The sequence below is a fragment of the Amblyomma maculatum genome, chromosome 3 (genome assembly GCF_055883805.1).
Source record: "Amblyomma maculatum isolate TAMU_Amacu chromosome 3, ASM5588380v1, whole genome shotgun sequence".
In the NCBI taxonomy this organism is placed as follows: domain Eukaryota; kingdom Metazoa; phylum Arthropoda; class Arachnida; order Ixodida; family Ixodidae; genus Amblyomma; species Amblyomma maculatum.
The window spans coordinates 52,102,893-52,119,618 of record NC_139346.1 but is presented as its reverse complement, the minus strand read 5'-3'; the positions used below and the strand labels follow the sequence as shown (position 1 = coordinate 52,119,618).

General features: G+C 45.5%; 1 protein-coding gene across 1 annotated transcript in view; it reads left to right on the top strand.

Annotated features, from left to right (window-relative positions):
- The window catches only part of LOC146194756 (monocarboxylate transporter 9-like), a 92,368-nt gene that overhangs the window by 47,129 nt on the left and 28,513 nt on the right, over positions 1-16,726 (top strand). Inside the window, exon 3 of the mRNA XM_084596113.1 lies at positions 2,116-2,259. Within this exon, the coding sequence (XP_084452239.1) occupies positions 2,116-2,259 (144 nt within the window). The remainder of the gene's footprint in view (positions 1-2,115; positions 2,260-16,726) is intronic.

The window sequence follows — 16,726 nt, the reverse complement described above, 5'->3', positions numbered from 1 at the left end:
ACTGCATCCCCATCATCAACATAATCTTGAGAAAAAGTGAAGTAGACGCATTTTTAGAGCCTGTTGTTCAGCAAGTAATGTTTTCATGAACAAAACTTTTGTAAGAGTTCACGCGTTTTATTTCAATTTATAGTACAATGAGTCTTTCACTTATCACAGAAATTTAGAATAATAGGATCCTATCGGTTAGGGAAATATTGTTATAGCGGGGAGTGAGTGCGCATGCCCGGAGTGATTTCCGCACCCCTCACCAGCACTCCGCGAGTACGCATTTTCGCCCACTATTGCCCTATATACCTAACTGGTTGACTCCCCCTATTCTAAATCTCTCTAGCCAGTGATATGAAGTACAGCGCACGATTAGGTACATAAAGGGGTATTTTCCAAACTACTGAACCTAAAAACGAACAACGAGATTCTACAAACATATTTTTATTGAATATGGCGAATGGTTGAACAGTCATGCTGTCAATTGTATGTCTGATGATTTCGAGTCGAGTCTATCATGAAACAAATATTTCGCATCTTAACCAATCAGTGTGCATATTACAAGCCATACTATCCTGCTGAACGTTTATGGAACGTGCCAGTGCCAGTAGCATTCGCATTGTACAAAAACGTGCCTTGGATCTCAATAATTCCCAACTCAGTTTTTGCAAATAAGGCACTACAATTAGCCATTAGGTTCCCTAGCATATCCTTTCTGCTCAGCAATCCACCATCACATTAAGATTACCCGTCGTTTTTTTTTATTTCATTAGAGTATTTCAGACAACCCTTCACCCAGAGCTCTTCTAAAAAATAAAAACTTTCTCTACCGAAGATTTTGATTTCTCAAAATGATGTTTGGCCTGCGTGACGCGTCCTTCTAAAACGTTTACCTATTTGATGCACAAATTATAACCACGCTTCCGGAAAAGAGTATAGGTCAATAGTAACATAATATTTATGAAGGCGACCGTGATCAATGTTCAAGTATTTTCAAAATGTTTAGTCAACGCACACTTTTAGTAAGCACGTTTTCAATAAATTAAACAGCTTCCGAACAACTGTCACGTCTTCTTTCTCATGATTAGGGCACTGCTTTTTATTTAAAGTTCTGTTATCTTTACGTGGAACACCTCGTATACCTATCATGTCCTGTGCTGCTATCCTTTACCTTCATCTGAAATTGTTTCCTCACAGTACAGATCACGAAGCAAAGCGAAAAACAATTTTCTTATCCAAAGTAACAAACTTGTGTATGGAAAAAGAACTATTCTGTCTGTATAGACTACAATATGGAATGAAATTCTCATAGAAATAAAGCAAAATACCAAATTATCTGCGCTGCTAAAGTTGCACTGTTAGAATAGGTTGTGACTCTTTTAATCCTTTTGAAATTTTGCCAGGTGTCTGCGCTGTCTACTAAACACTTTTTTGGGGACATTATGTGCATGGATCCCAACTAGCCTGCGAGCTAGGGATCCAGATGCTTGTTGCAATGTTACTTGTGTTGGTTGGTGTTGTGTTTGAAATAAAAATTGATTGATTGATTGATTGATTGATTGCAATTTTTCCCCGAATTATAACTCTGTTCTGTACAGTGGCCTTCCTATATATGCGCATATGCGTAGACTGCCCTGAGTAAAATTTGAATCATGTGAAGATGGGCAATACAGAACTAACTTGCACAACTTCAACTTATATAGTACGATTCCACTTATTAAAAGGCCTGAAAGCAATACATACGCCTACCTTGCCTGCATATTTGCTCTTTCCAATAAGCATGAAAGTATAAAGCCAGATTTGAGATGTATTTCTATCGTGACGCAGTGCGCTATTATGAATTAATGCACACCAATAGAATTATTGGCACAAACATTTTGTCTGAGGCATATCTCATGTTCATTATCCTGATTGTCCAACAAAATGCAAACGCGCACATTCATGAGTGCGTTAAATGGAGCGTAAAGCGATTCAAAGAGGGTGTTTTGAGGTTACACTGAAAGACATGTTGATCTGAATAGATTTTATGGTGACAACAATTCGTCATTGTTACATGTGAATATTCTCCAATTTTACCCTGCAACATCGTGGTCACTTACCGCTACGGAATTCCTCATTTCTCTGCAGGTCTGCTGGTGAGCCTGGCACAGCACAAACTGTCTCTCTACCAGATAACACTCGTGGGCGGAATGATGGCTTGTGCGGGGCTTGTCGCGTCTGCATTCGCGCCCAACATTACCTGGCTTACAGTCACGTTCGGAGTAGTACAAGGTATGACAAGGAATTGTTGGAGGAAGCCATTGTAGCGCCACCATTTGCGCTGCTCTATTTAGCCGTGCCAATTATTTCATATGTGAGCATGCGGACGAAGGAAAGTTGCTTTTTAGCACGTCTCACTTTATCCTACAGAGGGAACACCGAAACATTAATTTAGCTTTAGATTCCCAATTAGCAAAAGTTAACTGTGTTGTCATTCTACGTCATCAACCATTGTTGTCATTACTGACTCTTCACATGAGTTCACTAGAAATTTAGCATCTATTTGTTTCTAGTAAGTAAGCTCCTTCGTCGGGCAGTAGAGGCGGTCACGTAACGGTGGACTTCACCATCCTACCGTTCCACGCCCTTCTATGCCTTCCTCAGAAACGTTCGTGGTGTTGACACGAAGATTATCTCTCTACTTGATTGGTCGTCATCACTCTTACGCATTACTTCCTGGCCGGAATCCACCTCTTGTCCTTGCATGAAGAAGCAGTATACTGAGTGTACTCAGCTTAGTCAATGAAAGGCGTTCTTTTCCCTTAGCTTTTACAAAGACTAAGAGCAATTCCTGAATAGAATGACATGGCAATTACATTTCCTGTATAAACAAACATATAGATGACAGCAGTGGGAATAATATCTACCTAAACTGTTTGATGATTTCTGAGACTATTAATATAATCTTTCTTAATTTCCGTTTACCTTGCCACTTAACTGGTTTGCGTAAACAGTTTTCGTGTGCTGCTTATGTAATATAATAAAATACGTAAGGAAATATTTGGCACGCGCACTGTTGTTCATTACGCTTCCTTTTCGTTTTGTGGTCAGTAAAATTATTGGTACAGGTAATTGACTGCAAAAATGATCTTTTACCTGCAATCTTTTTCTGCTCTAATAAACTTACACTTTAGCTATCTTAATTGCATTATAATATAAAATACAACAGACCAGGCAGCCTTGTAATTTGTGTGGGCAGTTAAGCAATTCAGTCTTGCAGGCATTAATCAGAGCCCAATTCAAATTAAGCTAAGTGGGTAGGCATGCAGCTTAATAAGACAGGACTAAGAAAAAACTAAAAACATTCGCCTCGTTATGCGCTAAATACGTCTGTAGACCTGCTCCGCCAAACGCTTACTCCTCGTTAATTAAGCCTGCCCTGTTTGATATGCCCTTTCTCCACTAATACGCACCGTCATCATCGTGACCCTGCTTGGCGTGCACTCTTGCTTTGGCATGCGGCCAAGTTGAGAGACAATATCCCTATCTCGAATGCGCTCTGTTATCTTTATAGAACTATGGTACACGACTACCGCCAATTTCCTCAACGTAAAGAAACTGGACGTAAAGCTCCAAGAAAAAATATTAATGGCCGCATATCTACAAAAAGAAGCAGCCGTGACGGTATGACCAAGTGACTTTAAATCAGTTAATATGAGATAAGCTGATAAGCAAAAGAAGCCCCAATTAAAATGGCGTGACTAAAAGGTTATGGTCACGCTCACGCTTTTACAGTGGTCAGGTTTTTTTCTTCGTGTGCACAGAAAGCTTGGTCCAGATTTGTGAAGTAGGGACAAAATGAAGCAATGAAGCTGTGGAGAATTTGGAGCCCAATAACATGCAAAACGGAAAGCTTCGACATTGCTCTTTTCTTACTCCTTGCTCGACTACAACGCAAGCAGAGTACAGAGGTGTCGTTTCAGAGCGCGCAAGTAACAAGAAACGCAGGCTCGCAATTCTTATGGAGTTCAGCAAACATGGAGCTCTCTAAGTGACCAGAAATATTCTGCAGTCGCGTTGAGTTAATGCATGCCTACGTTTGCAGCCAAGTTTCATATCTATCGCCCTTGCTCTGCTCACCATTATACTAAACCCTACAGATGCTGACAAACAGTGATAATCTTATGTTGTAATTGTTTTATTTATTATTCTAATATTTCGTTCTCGTCAGCGACTACGCATCGTTATCGGGTGATTGGTCCATGGTTGTGTGTATGGGCCCGAACTGAATGACCATACGTTATTTTTATAGCCGCCAACATTAAGCTCATAGGGAACAGTGGGAAAGACATTACTTTTAAATGACCTGCCTTGGAGATCGTCATTGCAAGGTGGAGAAGCAAGCAGAATTCAATCAGTTCTTCGTCATTTAGCATGGACTCCTTCGCCAATGATGTTTTATCTTTTTCCAGTAAAGATATTTTTGTTACGCACAAGGAAAGCCATATATAAACAAGCCTTAACTTTTGAATGATTTCGCATCGTTTCTCGGTATGTTCACGTACCTTTCTTCATGACAACTTGACAAGAAATCAAAAATATCTTTCAGGCAGTCGAATACAGCTCAGTTCAGTTCAGTCGTTCAGTCGTGTCCGACTCTTTCGTGTCCGTGTCGTGACCCTATGGACCATGTCACGCCACGCTTTCCGGTCTCTCCCTATCTTCCTAACATCACAAAACTTCATCAGCAGTGCCTCGAGGATGCCATCTAACCATCGCGTTCGCTGTCTACCTCTTCTCCGGCGATCCTCAACCTTTCCCAACATCAAATCTTTCTCCAGCGACTTCTCTCTTCTCATCAGATGACCAAAGTAGCTGAGCTTTAACTCTAGAATTTGACCCTCCAATGAGCAGTCAGGGTTTATGGTCGACAATATCAACTGATTTGGCCTTCTGGCTGTCCAAGGAACTATCAAGAGTATTCGCCAGCACCACAATTCAAACGCGTCAATTCTTCGGCGGTCAGCCTTTTTCACAGTCCAACTCTCGCATCCATACATCACAACTGGAAAGACCATAGCACGAGATACACGGATCTTGGTTGGCAGACTAATGTCTCTGCTCTTTACTAGGCGGTCAAGGCTAACCATTGCTCGCTTTCCCAGAAGCAGGCGTCTCCTAATTTTATGGCTGCAGTCTCCTTTCGAGGTAATCTTGGAGCCCAAGAACAGAAAATCTGTCACAGCTTCCACTTCTTGTCCATTGATGCTCCAGGACTTGATAGGGCAAGACGCCATGATCTTTATCTTTTTAATGTTCAGTTTAAGCCCAAACTTCTCACTCTCTTCTTGTACGCGCATCAGAAGTCTCTTGAGTTCCACTTCACTTTCTGCCATTAAAGTGGTATCATCCGCATATCTAAGGTTGTTGATACGTTTTCCAGCAATCTTCACTCCAGCTGAAGACTCGTCCAGACCGGCCTTCCGCATGATGCACTCTGCATATAGGTTAAATAGGCAGGGCGACAGTATGCAGCCTTGCCTCACTCCTTTCTCAATCGGAAACCAATCAGTAAGACCATGCCCAGTTCTGACTGTGGCTTCTTGCCCTTCATACAGGTTCCTGAGGAGACAGATGAGGTGAATTGGAACTCCCATCTCTTGGAGAGCTTGCCACAATCTGCTGTGATCTACGCAGTCAAACGCTTTCGCATAATCAGTAAAGCAGAAGTAGATGGGTTTTGGAACTCTCTTGCTTTTTCCATGATCCAGTGAAGGTTGGCAATTTGGTCTCTAGTTCCTCTGCCCTTGCGAAACCGAGCTTGACCGTCCGGAAGCTCCCGATCCACATACTGCTGCAGCCTACCTTGGAGGATTTTCAACATCACTTTGCTAGCATGCGAAATAAGCGCGATTGTGCGGTAGTTGGAACAATCTTTGGCACTGCCTTTCTTTGGAATGGGGATGTAAACTGACCTCCTCTAATCCTGTGGCCACTGCAGGGTTGTCCAAATCTTCTAAACATAATGTATGCAGAATGTTAACAGCGTCATGGATGAGGTTTTGAAGCAACTCAGCTGGAATGCCATCAATTCCGCTAGCTTTGTTCTTAGCAAGGCTGGCTAATGCCTATTCAACTTCACTCTTCAGCATGCCCGGCTCGAGGTCAGTAATCACAACCATCTTATGTTGGGTTTGCACATTCGGCTCCTTCTTGTACCGTTCTTCTGTGTATTCCTGCCACCTCGTCTTTATAGCTGAGGCTTTAGTGAGGTCCTTGCCTCGTTTGTCCTTTATCACGCCCAGCTTAGCACAGAAGCTTCCTTTGATATCTTTGATTGTCTTATACAGAGCTCTCGTGTTCCTTAATTAGAAGTTGTCCTCAACTTCTTGGCACTGTATGTTCAGGAAGGCATTCTTATCTCTCCTTGCTATTTTCTGAAAATGCGCATTGAGAGCCTTGTATCTTGCTCTTTCCCCCATACTTTTTGCCATCCACCTTTCCTCAGCTATTTGCAAAGCCTCTTCAGATAACCAGTTTGCTTTCTTGCATTTCTTTTGCTTTGGAACTACCTTAGTAGCAACTTCTTGTATTATGTCCCGAACATCAGCCGAGATCTCTTCGGGCTCTCTGTCTTCTAGACCTAATTCTTGAAATCGATTCCTCACTTCCACAGCATATTCTAATTGAATTTGATCCAGATCATACCTCAAAGGCCTTCTAGTTTTCTGCGTTTTCCTCAATCGATGCTTAATTTTGGCAACAAGAAGCTGATGATTGGTGCCACAATCGGCCCCAGGCCTTGTTTTTACTGCTTGTATAGCGCTTCTCCATCTCCGCCGGCAAAGAATATAATCGATCTGATTCCTGCACAGACTGTCCGGTGAAGTCGAATACAAGAATTCTTCAAATTTCTGAAGTTTATAGTATTAGTGTTTCGCACCTCTTCTGCTACACAGTATGCTAACATCTGGCATCCTGGTTTTTAAAAGCGCTCGTCCACGCTCATACATTAGGTGGCATTCTGGTAAAAATAAACTTTCCGCCGACCGAGCTCGTTTGCCAAATAGCATGAACGGCGCAAGCTAACAAAACAGCCTTCGTGGGTACCACTTTGCAGTGGCACTGGCTTCCATTCCTGTTTAGCGATCTTTTCTGCAGCCAAATGGAACAATAAAAACCATTTCCCGTATTTTGGACATATTGTGACATATATGCCCTGCATCGCTGTGCGTAAAAGAAGACAACGATCAGAAGGAGGGACACAGAAGACGACAAAGTGGCGCAACGTTCAGGGCTAGAAGAAGGTTAACGCTGCTGTGATTCTGTGCTTTGTCTTCTGCGTCATCCTGGACTAACTTTCGTGCACTAACCTTGCCGAGTAACATCTAGGTGGAGGTGATCAAAGATTCCCGTGTGCACACATAATTTCCGTTCAGCAGCCGAAAGCTAGATTTGAGCAACGGCCGCCGCCTACCTGGGATCACAACGTCAACAACGGCCACTATGACCTCTGAAGCAGCTCCTACCACCGCAACAACACCGGCGCAACCACTCGTCCTCACAAAACTCCGCCACCCTCCCATCTTCAATGGCGAAGAAAAGACAGATGTTGACGACTGGCTGGATGAATACGAGCGATGCAGCCGGAACAATCATTGGGACACGACCATTATACTGGCCAACCTGATATTCTATTTGGCGGGAACCGCTCGCACATGGTTTCAAAATCACGAGCACGAGCTGGTGACCTGGGAAATCTGCAAGCAAAAGCTTCACGACTTGTTCGGAAAGCCCATTGGACGGGCTCTCGCCGCCAAAACCGAACTTTCGTCTCGCGCCAAATCCATCACGGAGTCCTACCTGGCCTACATTCAAGACGTGCTCGCTTTGTATCGCAAGGCGAACAGCTCCATGCTGGAAAGTGAAAAGGTAGGGCACATCCTCATGGGCATCGCAGATGACGCGTTCAACATCCTCTTCTGCATGGATTACTCTACCGTCGAGTCGGTGCTTCAAGTTTGCCGAAGATTCGAGCAGGCTGAACAACGACGCCTGGCACATCGCTTTGAGCACCTTCCGAACACGGCAGCTACATCATCCTGCGATGATCTGGCTCCTCTGCAACGGCCTTCTCAGTCCACAACAATGAGTCGGATCGTCAAGCGAGAACTCGAGGCATTAGCTCCTGCACCATTCCCCTCTCCAGTGCCTGACACCGTGGCCATGATACAGGCTGTTGTCCGACAGGAACTTGCCAACGTCGGTCTTTCCTGCAACCCCGTACCGCCCTCGTCACCATCGCATCCTGTTCCTGTAGTGGCAGCTGCAACCACTAGCCAAGCTCCCCCACGTCGCTACGTTAGTCGCAATCCTGCAGAGTGGCGCACCTCACATGACAGGCCAATTTGTTTTATTTCCTGTCGAGCCGCCCACACTTACCGTTATTGCCGCTGTCGCACCTTTCCCACACCTCGTTCGTATTACAACGCTGACCATCGGTACTACTACGGACCTCGACGCTTCCCTGCCCAACCTGAACAGCGCCGCCGCGCATATGATGGACCTGGACAATTCCCTTCTTACCCAGATGAACCTCACACCGAAGCCGTCTCGAGTGTCCGTCACTCCAGCCGATCTCCATCTCCACGGTCTCGTCAATCTCGTTCACCGCTACCTCGTCGCAACTCCTCCCCATCATACGCCGGCGCCCCCTCGGGAAACTAACGAGTGCAGCGCCCGGGAGTGACGCTGCATTACCGACCCGGACTATCAACTCGGAACTGACCCTCACACCCAGACGTAACCTCATTAACATTTTTGTGGACAGAGTCTCAGTTTCTGCCCTTATTGACACTGGCGCCCACATTTCCGTCCTCAGTTCCTCGCTCCGTCAACGCCTCAACAAAGTCCTCACACCCGCTTTCTCATCTACCGTTCGTGTTGCTGATGGCAATACAGCTACTGTGATCGGTATGTGTACTGCGAGAATTACTATTGCCGACCGCCATATCCCTGTCCTATTTACAGTCCTCACCAGTTGCCCTCACGACGTTATATTAGGACTCGACTTTTTAACTGCACATTCCACGCTCATTGACTGTTCTTCTGGACTGCTTCATCTGGACCTGCCACTCTGTCCTGACAAACAGACCTCTGATACCTCAACGCTCCGTCTCCGCTCCTCTACATTTACTCGTCTGCCACCAGAAGCTGCAGTGTATGTGCTCATGTCGCCTTTCCCCTCCGTTCCTCATGGCGACTACGTTGTTCGCCCCATAACCGACGTGACACTGCAGCGTAGAATCGCTCTCCCTCATAACATCGTGCACGTAGAAAATAACAACGCTTATATTCCAGTCTTGAACTTCGGCCTTTTTGTGCACGTTCTTCCTGAGGACATTACTCTCGCCGAACTGACCCCACTGTCTGACGTCACAGTTGCCGCTCTTTTGCCTGACCTTACTGCTAAAGTGTCGACACGACCTGCACCGTCCCCATCTCTGGAGGCCCGCATATCAGCAATGGTTGCATCTAATTTGCGCCCTGACCGTGCTACAGCACTTACGAGTCTTCTGAATTCGTACAGCGATATTTTTGATTTTGGTGACCGCCCCTTAGGACAAACGTCCTTCGTTACACATCGTATCGACACCGGAGACGCCCGCCCAATTCACAGAAGACCTTATCGAGTCGCCATTTCTGAACGACGCATCATACAAGATGAAGTGGACAAGATGTTAGCAAAAAACATTATAGAGCCTTCGAGCAGTCCTGGGCGTCGCCTGTCGTGCTTGTTAAAAAGAAGGACAGTACCTGGAGATTCTGCGTTGATTACTGACACCTCAACAAAATTAAAAAGAAAGACGTTTACCCGCTCCCCAGGATAGATGATGCCCTCGACTGCTTACACGGTGCCAGCTATTTCTCTTCCATGAATCTTCGGTCCGGTTATTGGCAGATCGCAGTCGACGAACGGGACCGAGAGAAGACCGCCTTCGTCACTCCCGATGGCCTGTATCAATTCAAGGTGATGCCTTTCGGCCTGTGTAATGCGCCCGCAACATTCGAGCGCATGATGGACTCTCTCCTGCGCGGCTTGAAATGGACGACGTGCTTGTGTTATCTCGATGACGTCATTGTATTTTCTTCTACATTTGAGAGCCATCTCCATCGCCTTGATGCCATTCCTGGCGTCTTCCGAAGAGCTGGCCTTCAGCTGAACTCGAAGAAATGTAGCTTCGGCTGACGTGAACTCAAGGTGCTCGGTCATGTGGTCGACGCCCGTGGCGTTCAACCCGATCCAGACAAAATACGTGCTGTAAGTGTATTTCCTACACCCCGTTGTACCAGTGACGTGTGTAGTTTTATTGGGCTTTGCTCCTATTTTCGGCGGTTTGTACCTAACTTTGCGGAGACGGCTCGTCCACTCACCAATCTTTTGAAGAACGACGCTTCATTTTGCTGGGACCAAGAACAATCCCAAGCCTTTTCTGCGCTCATTGCCAGTGAAAATGTTTTCGGTAATTTTTATCTCGGTTCGTCATATGTTTAAAAATATAAGTCCAGGTTTTTTTGGTGTAACTTAATAAACAAGATATCTGCACATTCTTTGTGCACATGGTGCTTCTAACTCATAAGAGAAAAATAATATTCGACGACACATTTTTGTATCATCAGAAAAGCGCATTTTATGCTTTTGACCTGATGGTTAGCAAAAATGTTACTGCATCTGTTGAGTGACTACAATTACAACGTTTAGGACACAAGGAATATCAGTTTCTTCCGATAGGGAACATCGTATGCTGCGTGTACCCTTCCGGAAGAAACCCTAAATTGGCAAAGGAAATCATTTTCGATAAAAAGCGCTCTCAATTGTAACGCTGAATTTCAGTACCAATTATTTATTGAAACGTTTTGACGAATTTAACATATATTGTGTACCAACATTTATTATCAACTAAGTTTAATTTACGAATTTTGTATGATTTAAAACAGTGCCGCTCCTTCAAAGGGGGCCACGGCATTTATGTGATCCAGACTGCAGTATAGGCACATATGAGAGTTGTGTATTTTAAACATTTGACGAGTTGCTACTACCTCAGGTCGCTCAACGTCTCACAACACACTTATAAGTATTTATTCAAATTTCATCATCGTCATCAGCCGGACTGTACTCACTGCAGGCCGAAGGCCACTTCTATGTTTCTTCAATGAACCTGGTCCTGTGCTATTTGTATCCAATCCAGCTCTGCGAACTTCATAACCTCATCCACACACCTAACTTCCTGCCAGCCCGCTTGTAGCTCTATTACCCTAAACGAGCATCGGTTGTCTACATTCCCTGTCAATGCCCTTTTATGCTTCTTGATTTTACCGCTACATGTCATTACCTCCAGTTATTTCTCTGACCCACTCTGCACGCTTCCTATCTCTTAACGTTACACCTACCATTTTTCGTCCCATAGGCCTCTGCGTGGTCCTCAACTTAAGTAGAACCCTCTTGGTTAGCCTCCACGTTTCAGCCCCATGGGTGAGCACAGGTAAGATGCAACTGTTATATACTTTCCTTCATGAGTGATACCGGTAAGCAACTAGTCAGAATCAGCGAAAACTTGTTATATGCGCTCCATCTCAATTTTATTTTCCTAGTTAATTTTGTTTCATGATCTGAATCTGTAGTTACTGCCTCTCCTAAGTAGACATATTCGCCTACTACTTACTACCAGTGCTTCATCACCCATTCTGAACTGCAGTTCTTTGCCGAGGCTGTTGAACATTACCTTAGTCTTCTTCATCTACTAATTTTCAAGCCTACTTTTCTGCTATTCCTGTCTATGTCATTAATCCTTTTCTGCAGTTCATCCCCTGAGTTTCTTAGCAAGGCAATGTTATGATCAAATTGCATACTACAGAGCTATTCTCCATCAATTGTCATCACTAACAGCTCCCATTCCAATCATGTAAATACTTCCTCCAAGCAAGCTGTAAATAGAACTGGAGGGATCGTGTCTCCTTGCCTAGCATCTTTCTTTGAAAATTTTCTTACTTTCGTTATGTGGAACTATATTTGCTGTGTAGCCATTATAGATATCTTCCATTACTTTCACATACAGCTCATCTACAACCTGGTATTTCAATTTCTGTATGAGCACGAGGATTCTACTGAGTCAGAGGCTTTTTTCGTATTGAGTGAATGCTATGTATAACCTCTTGTTATATTCCAAGCCTTTTGTTTTACCTGGTTGATGGTATGAATATGATCGATAGTAGAGTAACCATTCCGAAAACCTGCCTAATCTATTGCTTGATAGAAGTTCAAGATTGCCCTGATTCTGTTAGCGATTCCCATAATAAACACCTTTATTTATATATATTTTTATTAATACCTCAAAGGACCCAATTAAGGGGTACTACATGAGAGAGTAGTTGTCAAGTAGATTATTCATTCGATGGATGACCTGAAGGTTTATGAGTCGGAATGAAGCATGGCGGTGTTTGGCAAGTCATTGCAGTCCCTTAGGCTGCGAACAAAAGAGAAGACAGATCCACAGATGTCCAGGCAAGGGGAATGTAAACGGTCGTTTTTTGGTGCGTGCGGCTTTGTATGGTGGGCGGGACTGATGACTTGAGCAGGGAGTGATGAAAAAACTTGTGAAAAAGGCACTGTCTACCAATTTTGCGTCGGTGTGCTAAGTCAGTAAGGTGAGCATTTTGTTTTAGTTCGGTGACACTTACTCTTTCCGCGCTGTTTTATGTTGCATCTAGTACATTGCAAAGATGAGTTTGGTAATTATCCCAAACAGCGCATGCGTACTCTAATTTGGGACAAATAAATGTTAGATAAGCTAGTAACTTAACTGATGAAGGAGTTGTGCGCAGTGTTTACCGAAAATAGCCAAGTACGCGAATAGCTTCGTTTGTTACCTGCGTTATATGATGGTACCTTTTTTATATTGCGAGTTAAATAAATGACTAGGTATTTATATGTTGATAGAGCGGCGATTTCAGCGTTGGAGATAAAATATTTGGATGATGGCCGGGGGCGAAAACAATGGAAAGACAGTAGTGTTGCTTTCTTCGCGTTTAACGACATTGACCATTTATTGCACCAGGTTGATAAGCTTTCAATGTCCAGTTGAAGAGTTTGGGGGTCATTGCTATGAAATATACGGCGATAAATACCAGTCATCTGCAAACATACGGAGGGTAGAACGTATGTTAGCTGGTAAGTCTTTTATATAAGTAAGAAAAAGCAGAGGCCCCAGGACAATGTCCTGGGGAACTCTGGACATAACAGATGTACGTGAAGATGAACACGTATTAGCTAGAACAAATTGCTGCCGGTAAGTCAGGAAGTTGCGAATCCAATCTAAAAGATAGGATGTAAGGTTCAGACGGGAATGCTTTAGAAAAGCCGTTTATGAGGAATTTTGTCAAATGCCTTTTGGAAGTCAAATGGAATGTTAAGATCGATGTTAGAGTTTAGGTCGTTAATGAACAATGTGAAGTGAGTGTCGGAAAATGAAGCTTTGAGAACACCGTGTTGACTTGGGTGAAACACGTTGAGCGATAGCAGGAAATTCATAATATTAGAAAAGAGGACTTCTGATGAAAATACCTCATGAAAAAGATTGTTGAGAGCTATTGTCACGTAGAGATACCCGAGTGATCAGAATCTTCGGGACAGATCTCGGCTCATCCTGCGCGACAACGAAAGTGATAAAGGGGCGAATCGCGACATTGAGCAATAACAAACAAAGAATACAGCACTGATACGTGAGCCAGAATCAGAGTGATAAGGCCGCATGCCAGCGGCTGCTAAAAGAACAGCAAATACAGTTTTGAACGTTTCGCTGCATTACTCCCCTCTTACAAACTATCGCCTCAATGTTACATAATAAACAAAGCAACTTAAATAGAAACATTCCAAAGTTGAACACCACGGCTTCTTTACTGCACGTAATAAGGCTTCAGACAAACAACATGTACGATTTCTGGGCCCGCGCGTCACCGTTGTGATGCTGTCGTACCGCCGGGAAAAACTTCATAGTCGAGTTGTCCAACGCGGCGAAGGATTTTGTATTACCGGAAGTATCGACACAGAAACGTTTCGCATAGTCCACGGCGGCGAATTGAGCCCAAACCCACACTTGGTCTCCTGGATTGTACTCGGCGTGGCGTCGTCGTAAATTGTATCGTCGGGTGTCGGTGGGTTGTTGGTCTTTAATACGCAGCCGTGCGACTAGTCGGGATTCCTCTGCACGCTGCATGTATAGGCGGTGACGTCAAAGTTGTCCGTGTTGGTTACGTGCGGCAGCATCGAGCCGAGCGTCGTCGTGGGCTCCCTGCCGTACACAAGATTGAACGGGGTCGCTCTGGTCGTCTCCTGGACTGCCGTGTTATACGCGAAGATCCCGTACAGAAACATGGCGCACCAGGTATCGTGTTCAGCGTCGACGTAGATGAAGATCAAGCCCGGGATCGTTTTGTTCAGGCGCTCCGTAAGTCCATTGGTCTCGGGATGGTACGCAGTTGTTCGTCAATGGCTTGTATGACTATTCCATGATGGCGTGCGTCAACTCTGCCGTAAACGCCGTTCCCCTGTCCGTGATGAGCACTTCTGGAGCACAGTGCAACAAGACAATTTGTTCGACAAAACATTTAGCAACTTCTGCTGCGGTACCGTTGGGCAGGGCTTTGGCGTAGCGGGTCCTGTGGTCGGTTGCCACGATGATGCATTTGTTCCCCGGTGATGAAGTTGGGAAGGGGTCGAGGAGGTCCATCCCAATTTGCTGAAAAGGCAGGGTTGGGGGCGGAATCGGGTTCAGTAGTCCCGCTGGTCTGATCGGCGGCGTCTTGCATTGTGGACACTCACAGCACGTCTTCACGTAGTGAGCAACTTAGTGGGTAACTTCGGCAGGCAGCCGCGGCCAGTAGTACTTCTCCTGGATTCGACGCAACGTGCGCGCAAACCTGAGATAGCCCGCTCTGGGCTCATCATGCATCGTCTCCAGAATTTCTTACCGGAGACGTTTAGGCATCGTCTCCAGAATTTCCTGCCGGACGCATTTACGCACAACAAGAAGCTGCGCGGTCTAATTGGGTGCGAAGTTCTTCATAAGGAGGCCATTGCTTAACGCGAACGATGATAAATGACGCCTCGGCACAGCAGAAGGGGAAGCGGTCTTTCCTTCCACGTAATCTACTAGCACTCTCAGCTCAGGGTCTGATCGCTGGTCTGTGAAACTGCTGGCGCTTACAGGTCCCAAAAAGGCGTCTTCATTGCCTTCTTTTTCCGGCGCATCATACGGGGGCTTGTGACCAGCAGTCTGCATCAGAGTGCTTGCGGCATGATTTGTAGACGACTGTGATGTCGAATTCCTGAAGCCGCAGCTCCATCGGGCAAGGCGGCCGGAGGGGCCTTTAATATTTGCCAGCCAACAGAGCGCGTGGTGATCGCTTTCCACCTTGAATGGACAACCGCATCAGTACGGTCTGAACTTGGAATTGGCACAGATGATCGCGAGGTACTCCTCGGTCGTCGAGTCATTGGCTTCGGCTTTGGAGAGGGACCTGCTAGCGTAGGCGATTACTTTCTCCTGTCCGGCAATCTTCTGAGTGAGAACAGCGTCTAGGCCCAGACTTCTCGCGTCTGTATGTATCTCGGTCGCGGCGTTCTCATTCATGTGGCCTAGCACAGGAGGAGACTGTAGACGGCGCTTAAGTTCCTCAAATGCTGCCTCTTGCGGTGCTTTCCATTGAAATGGCACGTCTGATTTCGTAAGCTGCGTCAAAGGTTCGGCGAGGCACGAAATGTTCTGATCAATCGACGGTAATATGCGCATAGTCCGAAGAATCGGTGCACAACTTTCCTGCCACTGGGCTGTGGAAACTGTGCGATCGCAGCTGCTTTTTTTGTGGGTGGGGGCGTACTCCCTCCTTGCTGACAATATGACCAAGAAACAACATATCTTCGTAGGCGAAGTGACGCTTCTCTGCTTTCAACGGGAAACCTGGAGACGTTATTGCGTCAAGTGCTGTTCGAAGCCTTCTCAGATGGTCTAAGTTTGACGAGAATACAATGACGTCGTGCAAGTATGCCAAATAAATCTGTCACTTTAAGCCCGCCAGGACAGTGTCCATTACCCATTGAAATATGGCTGGTGCGAAGCACAAGCCAAGTGGCATTACCTTAAATTCGAAGAGGCCGTACGGTGTTATGGACACCGTCTTCTCGCGGTCGTTTTCGTCGACCTCAATTTGCCAGTACCTGCTCTTCAGGTCCATTGACAAGTACTTAGCGTTACAGAGCCGATCTAGTGTGTTGTCGATGCGGTGAAGCGGCTAGACATCCTTCTTAGTTATGTCATTCAAACGACGGTAATCAACGCAGAAGCGAAGTGTGCCGTGTTTCTTCTTCACCAAAACGAGTGCAGCCTGCCAGAGGCTGTTCGATGGCTGGATCACGTCATCACGCAGCATTTCCTCAACTTGATCGCCTATGGCCTGGCGTTCTCGCGGCATTACTCGGTAGTGACTTTGATGTAGCGGCCGAGCATCTTCATCAGTGGTGATGCGATGCTTTGCAAATGGACTTTTCCGCACCTTCGACGCTGAAGAAAAGCACTCGCTGTAGTTTTCAAAGAGTGCGAATCTGGTCTTGTCTGTCTCGGGGGAGCGCTGGGTTGATGTCGAAATCGGGCTGCTTGGCTCGGTTGAGTGCATCGTTTTCAAGTTGGCTCGGGAGGGCGAAGAC